Source organism: Acanthochromis polyacanthus, chromosome 6, assembly GCF_021347895.1.
Source record: "Acanthochromis polyacanthus isolate Apoly-LR-REF ecotype Palm Island chromosome 6, KAUST_Apoly_ChrSc, whole genome shotgun sequence".
In the NCBI taxonomy this organism is placed as follows: domain Eukaryota; kingdom Metazoa; phylum Chordata; class Actinopteri; family Pomacentridae; genus Acanthochromis; species Acanthochromis polyacanthus.
In genome coordinates this window covers 34,909,472-34,922,627 of record NC_067118.1, presented here as the reverse complement: position 1 = coordinate 34,922,627, position 13,156 = coordinate 34,909,472, and the positions used below count along the sequence as shown (strand labels likewise).

The window sequence follows — 13,156 nt, the reverse complement described above, 5'->3', positions numbered from 1 at the left end:
AGCTTGCAGCTTATTAGCTGTGGGTACATCATTTTTAGATGTGGTTGCAGCACAGTAATCATTGCCAAAGGTACTCAACGTTATCTTTTGCCTTCCAGTGCTAGCTGCTAGCATGAATGCAACCATGCAAAAGTTGCTATGACAGAGCTACAGAGATTGTTGACTCATAGTCGCTTGCTTGTCAATGTCTATATTTCTGACTGCAATTTCTGAAGTGAAATTAGGCTACAGCCATGAACATTTTTTTTTTTAACATGCCCATTTACTTGCACCAGTGTGACTCCATTGTCTGCACCTTAAATAAAATTCCCATAAGCAGCCAATGAGCTACAGTCGGGTGCCCTGCAGTAGTTTGACATTTGTTTGAAATTCACTCATTTGCTTTCTTGCTTTGTGTTAAATGAAATGATTGACTTCGCTAAGCAATGAAACTAGAGATGGGAGGTATTGCAACCACAAGACTCCTGCTTATCGCTGCACCGAGCAAGAACTAGCAGCAGTTAGAATATAACTCTGTGTAAAACGAAAAGGTTTCGTTTTCACTTGTGTTTTTGTTCTAAATGCGCAAATTAAGTTTGACTAATCATTCCCTGTCTTTAGCTTAATATGTATGAGACACGTGTGAGTGTTATCAATCTACTGTTTTAGTCCTTACTGACTGATCATTTATGTCAGTAATCATTTGTTATGTATTTGCTAGTTTTAGCTTCTCAAATGTCAGTTTTCTCTGTTTTATATGATTGTTAATAAAATGTCTTGAAAACTGCAAGGGGCATTTTTACTGATGTTTGATATTTCATTGTCTATTTCAATATATACTAAAAAAAAATAGATTAACTGTTATTGAAACTTTAATGTCCTTCTAAGGGGTGCTCTTTCTGTTATATTGTCTTCAGTATATCTGTTTGTGCATGCATGTGTGTCCAGTACGGAGATGGCAAGAAGCGAAGAAAGCCGAACTACAGCAGCGTGGATCTGTCTGAGGTGGAATGGGAGGATAAGGATGACACGGTGAGACACTGCGGTAGTAAATCTACATTAAACATCACCGCAGTGCTACTTTGTTCAGTCTTATCTACAAGACTGTGTATGTGTGTGTGTGTGTGTGTGTGTGTGTGTGTGTGTGTGTGTGTGTGTGCTTCACCTTTCTAGTTGAGAAATGCCATGGTCAACAGGAAGACAGGGACCTTCTCTATGGAGGTGAAGAAGAGTGTGGACAAAGGGGTGAGGAACCCAAAATTCAAAAATGCACCAACACACACAAACAAGAGCTTTTGAGATGGTCCCCAAAGGGGTGCCAGAGGAAATACCCAGCTGGGAGAATCCACTCTGCCAAGGGGTTGTTACACTTGGCTCAGCGATGTACAGGCTTGACTTGGGGATTTTGTTTCTGATTTGGTTTGCTCTGCATGCACTGGTGTGTGCCTCTGTGTGTGTGAGCCCCTTATCTCTACCCAGCACATGTTGCTGAATACAGGGAGAAAGAGCCACCCAGTGATTCAGTTTTACTACTCGCCTGTCTGAGAGAGAGAGAGAGAGAGAGAGAGAGAGAGAGAGGCATTCAGGTGCATTTTGCATTTTAAAAGCTTACTAAAGAGCATTATACATTTGCCTGATTATTAAGCATTCAGCATGTAAATATAAATTTACATACATGCAAAACACACACCCTTAAGTGTACATACATGCGTGCATATTCACAATCTTTATCCAAATACCCACACAGCAAAAACATGCATCTGCAGCTTAACCTGAAAACCGCAAGTATATATTTCCTGTGCCACTAGATGGAGCCACATTGCAAGGAATCGCATCAGATAACTGCTATCACGCTGTCCAATGTTTACCGTAGCAGCTAATAGAGGATATTAATCTCTTTTATTTCAGAGACGAGTGCTGGTTTTGCACAATGATTACTACTACACAGACATCAAAGGGACTCCTTTCAGGTAAGAAGATTGGAGACATTTATGTAAGCAGTGAACAAAATTTGCAATGATTAAATGCCCTGTGTTCACTGTGAGCAAAGAACTGGTGAGTTTTTTTTTTTGTTTGTTTTTTTAGAAAAGATGTTTTTTTTGTTTTTAGCCTAGGGGTTGCTCTTTCCAGAGGCCACGGGAAATTTTTCTTCAGAGGGAATGTCACAGTAGAAGAAGGTAGGAAATCCTCTCTGCTCATTATCTCATTTGAGCCTGATACTCTTCTGTTTTCCTCAAACAAGTTGTCGAATCATTTCCATTTTCTTTATTTTCTCCATCAGTTCATATTTGTCTTTCTATGTCTTTGTTCAAGACTTCAGATTTCTGAATAATACTCCCACACTATACCACACTGTGCATATAATAGTGCTATTACTCTACTGTTATAGTATATTATATTAATATTATTGTGTAACATAGCAGTGTGTAATATTTCTACTTTAAGTTTTACTCCTGAAAAAACACACACACACAAAATAGTTTTTGTAGCATTTATTTTTTAGGGATAAGCAGCAGAGTTTTATTGCATTATTGTTTAAGCAGGGCCAATAATACCTGTAGTCAACTCTGACTTTGAATAACTGTCAATAGGAAGTTGTCTGCACATTTGACTGTTAATTCAGTTGAACGTATAGAGAAAACGCTAGTCTCAGATATTATGGTGTTTATTGTCTGTGTATTTTGTGAAGATTGATTGAAACAAAGAGCACTTTTTTAAAGCACACATCGTTTATACAGTTGAACTCTATAGCTAAAGTGTCTACAGCATCACTATTTCTGTACTGTTGCAAATACTTTTTTAAAGCACACATCGTTTATACAGTTGAACTCTATAGCTAAAGTGTCTACAACATCACTATTTCTGTACTGTTGCAAGTACTGCAAATAAAAGTAAATAAAAGTACTCATAGTACTCAAAATTCAATGGGCCAAACACAAGCCTAATGAATATTCTTGCATTGTTTTTTTTTTGAATGGTACTGGCTCATTCTGAGTCATCATTTGAAACCGCAGAGTCTGAAATGGTGTAAACTATTTGAAGGTAACACCACAGCAACAGTAGCTACAATATCTGCTTTCTGTGTAATGAACATACAAACACAGAAAAACAATATTTTTTAACATTTTGAGATCTGTAGTAGCATTGTTGAATCACGATGTGTTTTGTACTATAAGAGTTCCACAAATAAAATGCTTGCAAACTTTTATTCTTTTTCAGTATAAATGAAGCAGATGTTAAAAGGCTGGTACTACTTTTGGGTTAAGGCATTTTAATGCTGTACCCAGCTGACGTGAAGCTACTTTTACCTGCTTTGTATTATGTTGTATAGTTACCATGTTGTGTAGTAATCATGCATATAATCTGATCATAAGTCTCCAAAGTCACATGGCATTTCAAAATTATAAGTATAAAGTTGCATAAAATGTTACCGCAAAGCACCACTTAGGCAGATATTCCTGCTTTTTCTACACCACTCATCTTGACTTTAATTTTGTAAGTATGGAACTTTTTTTTGCATAGTTTTGCTTTCCCCTATTCTCTGCAGTACTATGGCTATTACACTCACACAGGGATCCTCACATACACACTGAATAGAAACACAGTGATAATGAATTTAAAAGCCACAAGTGGAACAGGAAGTTAAATATTTCTTTAGTAGTTCTGTAGGTGTGTGTCCTTGTCTCGACAGTGTGTGTGTGTGTGTGTGTGTGTGTGTGTGTGTGTGTGTGTGTGTGTCTGCCCCTGCTTGTGTGTGTCTCCTTGTATAGATGTCTATTTTCATGTCAGGCGTCATGCATGTTAATATTCATGTGCTGGTGGTGTGTGTGTGTGTGTGTGTGTGTGTGTGTGTGTGTGTGTGTGTGTGTGTGTGTGTGTGTGTGTGTGTGTGTGTGTGTGTGTGTGTGTGTGTGTGAGAGAGAGAGAGAGAGAGCGAGAGAGACTGTCTGTGTGTTTCTCTAAACATGTCTATCATGCAGAGCCCTCTGAGCATGACTTGGCTCTTCCTGATCTAATCAGACCTGTCACATCCATTCAAAAAACACATTTTTCACCCCAAGTGTGTGTTTAAGAGTGTGTGCATTTGAGATGTCGATGCCTCCCCCTATTATTATGAGTTCACATTGAGTGCTTTTTCTTATTTATTTTTGAGACATTCTCATTTCATTGCAGGTCTTCATGACTTGGAGCATCCTGATGTGGCGCTGGCAGACGAATGGTGAGAGTGTACAGACAGTGTTATATCATCCTCTTCTCCTGTTTAAGTGACGCTGTGATTGGGCTTTATCCTAAATAAACTGCCAAATTATAAAATCAATCAGAGTTATGATTTCACTGCAGTGCAACAGTTTTACAACAGCTTTGGGATCTTTAGTGAAGTCTGTTTGACTTGAGTGTTTGTGTCACTTGATGACTTGTGGTCGGTAGGATTGGGAACCAGCATCTAAACACATTAGAGTAAATGCTTTTCAAAGTAATCTTTGTAAATGAAGAAAAAAAGAAACTATCTTTGTTTTAGATCGCATTTAATTCTCTGTCGCTGGTAGGCAGTGATTGCATTTTTATGCAGACATTCAGCAATTAGCCAAGAAATCAATTTGGAAAGGAAAATCTCTGGAGCCTGGTATCACTGTGTGTTATGTATTATTATAATCAGTTCATATTCTCAACTCTTGGCATGTTACAGGACATACTGCAACACAGACGAGCACCCAGAGCACCGCTACCTGTCGCAGATAGAAGCCATCAAACTTTACCTCAGCGGACACGAGCCCCACCTACAATGTTAGTTTGACTCCTCCACAACCAACAGATATGAACTGTTTTTTTGTGCTTTGGCAAGTTGATGACAATGATTTATATATGAATATATGCCTTCTGCTTTGTTAGGTGACAAGGAGCTGGTTCAGGAAGTGCTGTTTGATGCGGTTGTAACTGCCCCTTTAGAAGCCTACTGGACCAGCCTCGTGCTCAATAAATCTGAGTATGTCGCCCACTTTGTTCTTGTTTTTCCATGCTGTGATTGAAAACAGCAACTGTTCAATATGGATGCAACACAAACTAAATCCTGTGGTCAAAGATCAATTTTCATAGGTGATTTTTTTCCTCCCTTACATGGAAATGGCATTAATTCTGCAACAGACACAAATAAGACACTGAGAAGTAAAATTATTGTAAGGGAATGAAAATCTGTTCTTTTGTTGTTTCAAAGCTGAATATTGCTGTTCAATCCTACATCTATGTATTTGTTACACTTTTCAGGAACTCAGATAAAGGGGTGGAGATCGCCTACCTGGGCACCAGAACAGGACTGTCCAGAATCAACCTGTTTGTGGTACCTGACGAACTTACAAACCAGTAAGTGAGCTGAGTGTATGTATACAACTTATGTGCATGTACGCATGAACTGAAGTGCGTATTGAAATGTTGCATTGATTGTTTCTTTGGTTTTTATTCCAGTTTGTCTGCTAGATGTTATGTTTTGTGTGCGCATCATTTGTCTCCTCTGTTTTCTGTCTGTTTCAAGAGACTTCCTGACAGCTGAAGACAAAGAGGGGGTGTTCAACGCCGATCACTTTCCCCTCTGGTACAAAAGGGCAGCAGAACAAGTTCCTGGCACCTTTGTTTACTCGCTGCCTTTCAACATAGGTTAGTTGTAGATTTCACTTTGATAATGATGAACCAATTCATCCCATAATGTCAGATGCAAATCTTTTCTAGCTCCTTACAGTAGCCATTACTAGTGTGGTATTATGATGAGATTGCTACCTCCAAATTGTCTGTAACCAAGTTCTATTTTGTGGTAATTCAGTACAGCCTTGCATTTTGTCAAATTCACAAGTAATTCAACACCGTCACTTGTATTAGTGGAACTTTTCGAAATGCTCTCTGTCCCCTCTTTTCCTCTTTCACCCATATTTGTCCGTTTTCTCTGGCCATACGTCTGTACCTCCCCTTCCTCTCTTATTAATTCTGGGCTGTGTTCTTGTGGATAGGCCTGATTGCTGTGGGTTGAAACCAGATACGTTAGGAAGAGGTCCAGCCCTTTCCATAGTCACTTGCCCAGAACACACATACAGACACACACATAGTCACAAAAAGACACACGTATACTTACACACAAGCACCTCGCACATATTCAGTTGAACCATTTCTCCCCCCCAAAAATGGTTACTCCAAAGGGAGAATGTGTTCTCATCTGTCCTCAGCCTCAGGCTTTCCATTAGTGCCAGCTAATACAAGTGATCTGAAAGGCTCTTATTTACTCACCGGACTTGCCTCAGATGCACTCTTCCTCTCCGAACTGAGGCAGCTGGCTATGTAGCCATGAAATAGTACCCTGTGGTATTTATGTTTGGTGTTTGTCTCTCCAAACACCCTGTGGTCAGTTCAGAACTAATATAAGGAATTACGATGCGACTGTGATGTGAACTGTTTGTGTGTGTGTGTTTGTGTGGGTTGTGTTTGTGTGTGTGCTTATGTGTGTGGTTTAGGATCAGAAAACAAGAGCGTTGTATTGGCCAGTACTGCCATTCAGCTTCTGGATGAGAGGAAATCACCCATAGCTGCGGGTAAGTCGGAACTCAAATGGCTCTTACATACACATACACACACACACACACACACACACACACACACACACACACACACACACACACACACACACACACACACACACACACACACACACACACACACACACACATTTCTACACTGAGAAAAGCTACAATATTCTTTTCCTTATGCTGCTTCTTTGCTTTGGTTTCCTGGTCTGCAGTTGTCGCCCCCTCTCGCTGCCCACATATTCTGACTGTGCTGCTTTTTTTTTAATTATTTGCAAGTTTGCCTCTGCATAATCTTAAAGCACAACATGGACATGTGCATCAAAGAGAATTTATTCCTAAACATATTAATTGAAGACAGTTTCATAAATGCCTTTTGTGCATTTGTTTTTTTTTTTCTTTTTGCATTTGATTTTTTCTGTGCCTATTTAGGACATATTGTGGCCTCCATGATTTCTTTGTGGTCTGCCTCATCTCGCGTCCTGGTGACTCAGAAGCCCCACAGATTTACGCCCATATAATGCAAGTTGGTGCAATCAGTAATTTGATGGTATGAAATGCAGCTCTTGTTCTGGTAGCCATCATCTTGGTTAAAGAGGAAAGGAACGGCAGATTAAATGGGAAGCAGGCGGCAAAATGGGAGGATCAATGTGTATGTATGGTTTCACAGCAGTTATGTATTATTTGTAGGAAGATTGTCATATGACCTCATTCATCACCTAATACATTTCCACAAAGGCAAAATGAGATGCTGGCGAATTGTAAGTTTGTAGGTTAATGTAGTACTTTTAATGTAGTCTTGTACAGTTGAGATGAGGATGACAGGTCAAAAACGCGAAAACAAATTGTATGTGATCAAAGGTTGTTTTTTTTTTTGTTTTTTTTTTACATAACATCTTCAGTAATGTGCAAGGTTTTTCGTATTTATCCTGCGCACCATTTGACTGTGTCTTCCGTGTTGTTTGGCGCTGGAAGCTGCAGAAACTGATTTGAGTTTTGAGTGAATTAATTTTTCTTTTCAAATAAATTTAATTAGATCCATTCTTTCAACTGTTCAAATAAACATGAAAAAAACAATTTGGTGCGCAACATTTGCCTGATATTTACACAAACTGCTAAATCTAATCTATCTGTTACCTTAAACTGCTGCTTTTCCAGCTCAGGACATTCAATGCAGTTGATATTTTTGTTTATTTTGCAAGGATAAATGAAACAAATGAAATAAAAATGAAATAGTAAATAAATGAAACGGCAATCAATGAATGAAATTTTAAATGATAAATTAAATAGTAAACGGTGAATGAAATAATAAGCAATAAATGAAATGGTTAACAATAAATGAAATAATAAACGATAAACGAAGCTGTAAACAATAAATGAAATGATAAACAATAAATGAAATAGTAAACAATGAGTGAAATACTGTAATAAACAATAAATGAAAATAAACAATAAATGAAATGGTTAACAATAACATGGAATCACTCTGTAACTTGTACAGAGCAACAACAGCACAGAGTTCTAAACACACTGCCAAAAAAATCTACGGACTCTTTTCAGAGGTCTCCTTGGAGCCTTTGTGGTATCATTAGCTTCACCCGTCACTTCATCTGTAAGTTCAGCAGCAGTATTAGTTTCTACTGGACCTTCATCAGTTGAACTGGCATCATAGCGGTCAGTCTGAACAATGACGGTTGAAGGAGAGGTGAGCGCAGCTTCATTCAGATCTCCTGTTGGAGACTCCTTTGGACCATGTTCTGTAGAAACTGTCTGATTGTCCGCTTTGGCAGAGCTCTCTGAGGACTCATCAGCAGCAACAGTGTCATTTCTATCAGCGTCGTCTGGAGAGGAGGTGGCTTCATCTGAGGCTTCATGTTTGCAGCAAACAGCAGGATCATTTTCAACACCTGAGCAGCTGGCAGCTGAGTGTGTGTTTGCTGAGGCGTCACCTTCCTCTGATGATTGTACCACTGGAGAAACACTCACAGAGGGAGCTGAGACCATGCCACTGGATGAAGAGCGACAAGTGAATGAGTAAAGATTCAACAGATTCATCAACTAGTAGAACATTCCATCAGATATACCATCCAGCATCCATCCATCCAGCCAGCACTTACTGAGAGCTGCTGTCACCATTGTCCTTGATGCTGAGGGTCAGAAACCAATGCTTCAGGGCATCACCTGGTGAGATTCGCTTTTGCAGATTGAGATGCAGCATCTTCACTAGGAGGCTGACAAACTTCAAATTTGTCATCATCGGTCTCCACATCTGGATACAACTGCATTTGGAAAAATATTTAATGGTTGTTGAAAACAGGACAGATGTTTAAAATCAGTAATTGAGACCATCAGGGAGCTCCTACCTTCACCAGCTCAGCCTGACTGTTGAACCTGGTTGAAAAGCATCTCAGAATCTGAGGCGGGAAACCGGTCGCGGCTTTGTACTCCTCAGGTTACTTACATTGTTTCTCGTGTTTTTGTTGACTTGTGGATTTTTGACAAACCTTTTCCTGCTGTTTCTTTGGTTAATCTTATGGACTATAGTGATCTTTATGAAAACCTCAGTCTTTGAAGTTTGACTTTTGTTCGTGTACCCTGCTTCCTTTGTCTGCATCCAGACCCTCTGACATCTCACAGAAAAGCACATTCATCCGTCTGCACACTGAAGGCTATACATCCAAGTAAATCAACAAAAATAAAAGCATACTGTTTAATGGAAGTTTTTACTTTTCTACTCTTTAGAGAACATGATGGATAGATTTCAGTCAGCCCATGCTCTGTATTATTGTTTCATGCTTTTCCATGCAGTATTCAGGTAATACCCGAGCACAACTCTGAAGAATATTCCTCGACTATGTCAGTTTCAAGCTTATTTATCCTTCTACATCACTACAATGTAGAGGGAAATATTGCACTTTTTTTGCTGCGTTGCATTCATGTAAGAAATGTGGAGACACTTTAAAATGAAACGTTTTTTTCATTCTGTAAAATTCTACAATTCTACAATTTCATTTGGCAGACGCTTTTGTCCAAAGCGACGTACAACACAAGCAAGAATTCAGACATAAGGAAAAACCTGTAGTAAGTGCAAAAAGTGCAAAAAGTGCGATTGGTCAAAGGTTGCAGAAGAATTGCCAATTGCTTTTTTATGTCATTTGATGAGGTTATCCAAAAGTATATTAAACTGCTCCACTTAACATCTAATAGCTGTTTAGTATTCTCAGCATGGTATTTCTGCTTTACTTCAAAGTTGGAATGTCATACTTTTCCATATAAATCACACACTGATGGCCAGGCCTGTCAGCAGCAGGTAATTCTCATGTGTGTCACAGTGAACCACAGTTTTACGCCTGCTGTCTGTGGTGACAATCCCACACTGTTCACCATCAGTGATGCAGATTTCACTGAATTTCTTCCTGTTGTTGGGTTTTTTAGTTTCAGGTTGGATTCAGAAATTGAAGTTATTGAGGTTTTCCTGAAATCACATGTGTATTACATTTTTGGCTATTTCTCTAAATACTCTGATGACAAGGATGAATTCATCAAACTGCTTAAGAGAACACATGTTCAGATGATTATCCATGTCCCTTCTCTTGTTGACGTATGCGGGCTTGATATGCCAGCAGAGGAATCACAGAAAAAAATCCGGGCAGAGGAAAGAAATAATGACGACAGGAGGAAGGGAAAAGCCTTTTGGATATGTAGGAATAAAGTAAGAGGGGAAATAAAAAAGGGCAGAGAAAGAGAAAATTGTTTCACGGTGCCTGAATGCGTTGACATGAAAGCAGTGCATTGTGGGTACTCTTGGCCTGGGGGAAACCACTGAAGCAGAAGGACAGAGATGGGAGAGTCTGTGCGATGCCACAGCACATGCACAATAATGCACGCACACACACATGCACGCACACACACACACACACGCACATGCACGCACACACACACACGCACACACACACACGCACGCACACACACACACACACACACACACACACACACACATGCACATGCGCTTGTCAGATTTTTAGCAGAGTGGTATACAAGCAGCCCACAGTTTACACCAGCCCACGGTGTTATTTGACCCTGTTGACTTAATCACTGTTGTTTTAAGATAATAGCGTTCTCTGAAATCCTGCTTAGCAGAGATCCAAATGACTAATCAGCAGCAAGGATTTATCAAGACCCTATTGTTACTGTGGGTGCTGATGTGCAGTAATGACGATCATGCTTGTCAGATCGGGGGATGTCTGTAAGGATGATTTTATATAAGAGTCAGATGGGAAGAGAGATGTAGGCTAGAATGCAAATTTAGCGTAGGCCGGTTAGGGCCAGTTTTCGCTGCCCTGCGCTCCACTGAGCTGCAGACTTGTGAATACGCTAATACACTAACTTAACAGGACAGGCTGATGACATCACACACCACGGGCCCTGCAGACATCACTTGAGTCACAATGTTACTGTGTGTGTCCGTACAGGCCTGTGTGTGTGCCAGCGTGTCTTCTTGTGTGTGTCAGTATTTGTGGTCACATCCTGATCCACGTGCAGTGAGTCTGCTGCCGTAATACACACAGAGCCATAAAAGTCAGGTCAGGCGTTGGTACCAAAGGCATCTGTTTACATTCATGTGGCTTCACACGGCACTGAATGAGCTAAAAAAAAATCGATTGTGATAGCTAATTACAGATGGATAATAATGGATGCTTGCAATGTGCACAGCAAGCTACATTTTGAATGTCACCTAAAAACATTGCCTCAGTATTCTCGCTGTGACATTTTAAATACAATAAAATAACACAAATAAAAAATATTGATTTATAATCTGATATCAGTAATCCATTGCAATTCTGTCAGGAAACTACATCAGAAAAAAAGGAAGGCCATGCAATATCCATAAGGAAAGTATAATGTCAAAGAGACAACCTTGATATATACTACCCGCCAAAAGGTCGGTCAGTCTGGAAAATTACAAAAACTTTGAATGTATCACCAAGTGCAGTTGCAAAACCAACAAGTGCTGCAATGAAACTGACTCACATGAGGACCACCCCAGGAAAGGAAGACCAAGAGTCTCCTCTGCTGCTGAGGACAACTTCAACCAAGTCACCAGAGTCTGAAATCGCAAGTTAACAGCACCTCAGATTAGAGCTCAAATGAATGCCACACAGAGTTCGAGCAGCAGACACATCTCTACGTCAACTGTTCAGAGGAGATGGCGCCAATCAGGCCTTTGTGGTCAAAAAGCTGCTCAGAAACCAGTACTAAGGAAAAGCAACAAGCAGAAGAGATTTGTTTGGACCAAGGAATGCAAGGGAATGGACCATAGACCAGTGGAAATCTGTTCTTTGGTCTAATGAGTTTAAATTTGAAATCTTTGGTTCCACGCTCCGTGTCTTTGTGTGATGCAGAAAAGGTGCATGGTTCCCAACATGAAGCATGGTGGACGAGGTGTGATGGTGTGGGGGTGCTTTGCTGGTGACACTGTTGGGGATTTGTTCAAAACTGAAGGCACACTGAACTAGCATGGCTACCACAGCATCTTGCAACAACATACCATCCCATCCTATCTGATTTGCGTTTAGTTGGACCATGATGTGTTTTTCAATGAGACAATGACCCCAAACACACCTGTAGGCTGTGTAAGGGCTATTTGAACAAGAAAGAGAGTGATGGAGTGTTGCGTCAGATGACCTGGCCTCCTCAGTCACCTGACCTAAACCCAATCGAGATGTTTTGGGAGGAGATGGAAAAGGGTAAAAAGGCCATCTAGTGCTCACCATCTCTGGGAACTCCTTTAAGACTGTTGGAAAACCATTTCAGGTTCTACCTCATGGAGAGAATACCAAGAGTGTGCAAAGCAGTAATCATAGCAAAGGGTGGCTACTTTGAAGAATCTAAAATCTAAAACATGTTTTGACTCATTTCACACTTTTTTGTTTACTGCATAATCCCACATGTGTTCATTCATAGTTTTGATGCCTTCAGTGAGAATCCACCATGTAAGTAGTCATGAAAATAAAGAAAAAACATTAAATGAGAAGGTGTGTCCAAACTTCTGACTGGTAGTGTATATGTATTTACACTTATCTCTCCCAAATTATTAACACAATAGCAAGTATAACCCACAATATTCTGTGTGTTTTAACTACCAAGTTTTTGATGTAAAAAAGATCAATCATCCTAAGAACCCAAAAGAATAAAAATGTCCCAGCAGCACATTAAACTCAGAGGGGCAAAACCCTGATAAATAAATACCAATCTCAAGATAACCCATAAAAGCCTTAAACATTAAAAAAAATTGCTTTTCCCCTCCATGAATCGAGAAATTGAGAACTACTACTCAGTTAAATTCAATGTGTATTATCGACATGAGAACATGACCAAAGCATCAAGTGACTTTTTTTCATCAGAGGATTTTGGCTACAGAAAATCTGACTGGGTTTGACAAAATTCTGCATTGAGATGAGTCATTATTGTACTCAGACTCTGACATTTCATCAAGGTGGCAAACTGCCTAGTTTATTCTAAGTTGTTGAGAATTACACTATAAAGTAGACTTAATATTCCCCCAATTACACCTCCTTAAAAGATAGTTTTCCCATGCATACCTTCTGAAATTA

At 39.7% G+C, this 13,156-nt stretch overlaps 1 protein-coding gene across 3 annotated transcripts in view; it reads left to right on the top strand.

Moving 5' to 3' along the window:
* The window catches only part of cacna2d3a (calcium channel, voltage-dependent, alpha 2/delta subunit 3a), a 127,163-nt gene that overhangs the window by 89,424 nt on the left and 24,583 nt on the right, over positions 1-13,156 (top strand). For all 3 annotated transcript variants that reach the window (XM_051949245.1, XM_051949244.1, XM_051949246.1), the window contains 10 exons: positions 928-1,011; positions 1,153-1,224; positions 1,888-1,949; positions 2,089-2,156; positions 4,153-4,198; positions 4,667-4,764; positions 4,870-4,963; positions 5,242-5,337; positions 5,507-5,628; positions 6,474-6,551. In XM_051949245.1, coding sequence (XP_051805205.1) covers positions 928-1,011; positions 1,153-1,224; positions 1,888-1,949; positions 2,089-2,156; positions 4,153-4,198; positions 4,667-4,764; positions 4,870-4,963; positions 5,242-5,337; positions 5,507-5,628; positions 6,474-6,551 — 820 coding nt within the window. The remainder of the gene's footprint in view (positions 1-927; positions 1,012-1,152; positions 1,225-1,887; positions 1,950-2,088; positions 2,157-4,152; positions 4,199-4,666; positions 4,765-4,869; positions 4,964-5,241; positions 5,338-5,506; positions 5,629-6,473; positions 6,552-13,156) is intronic.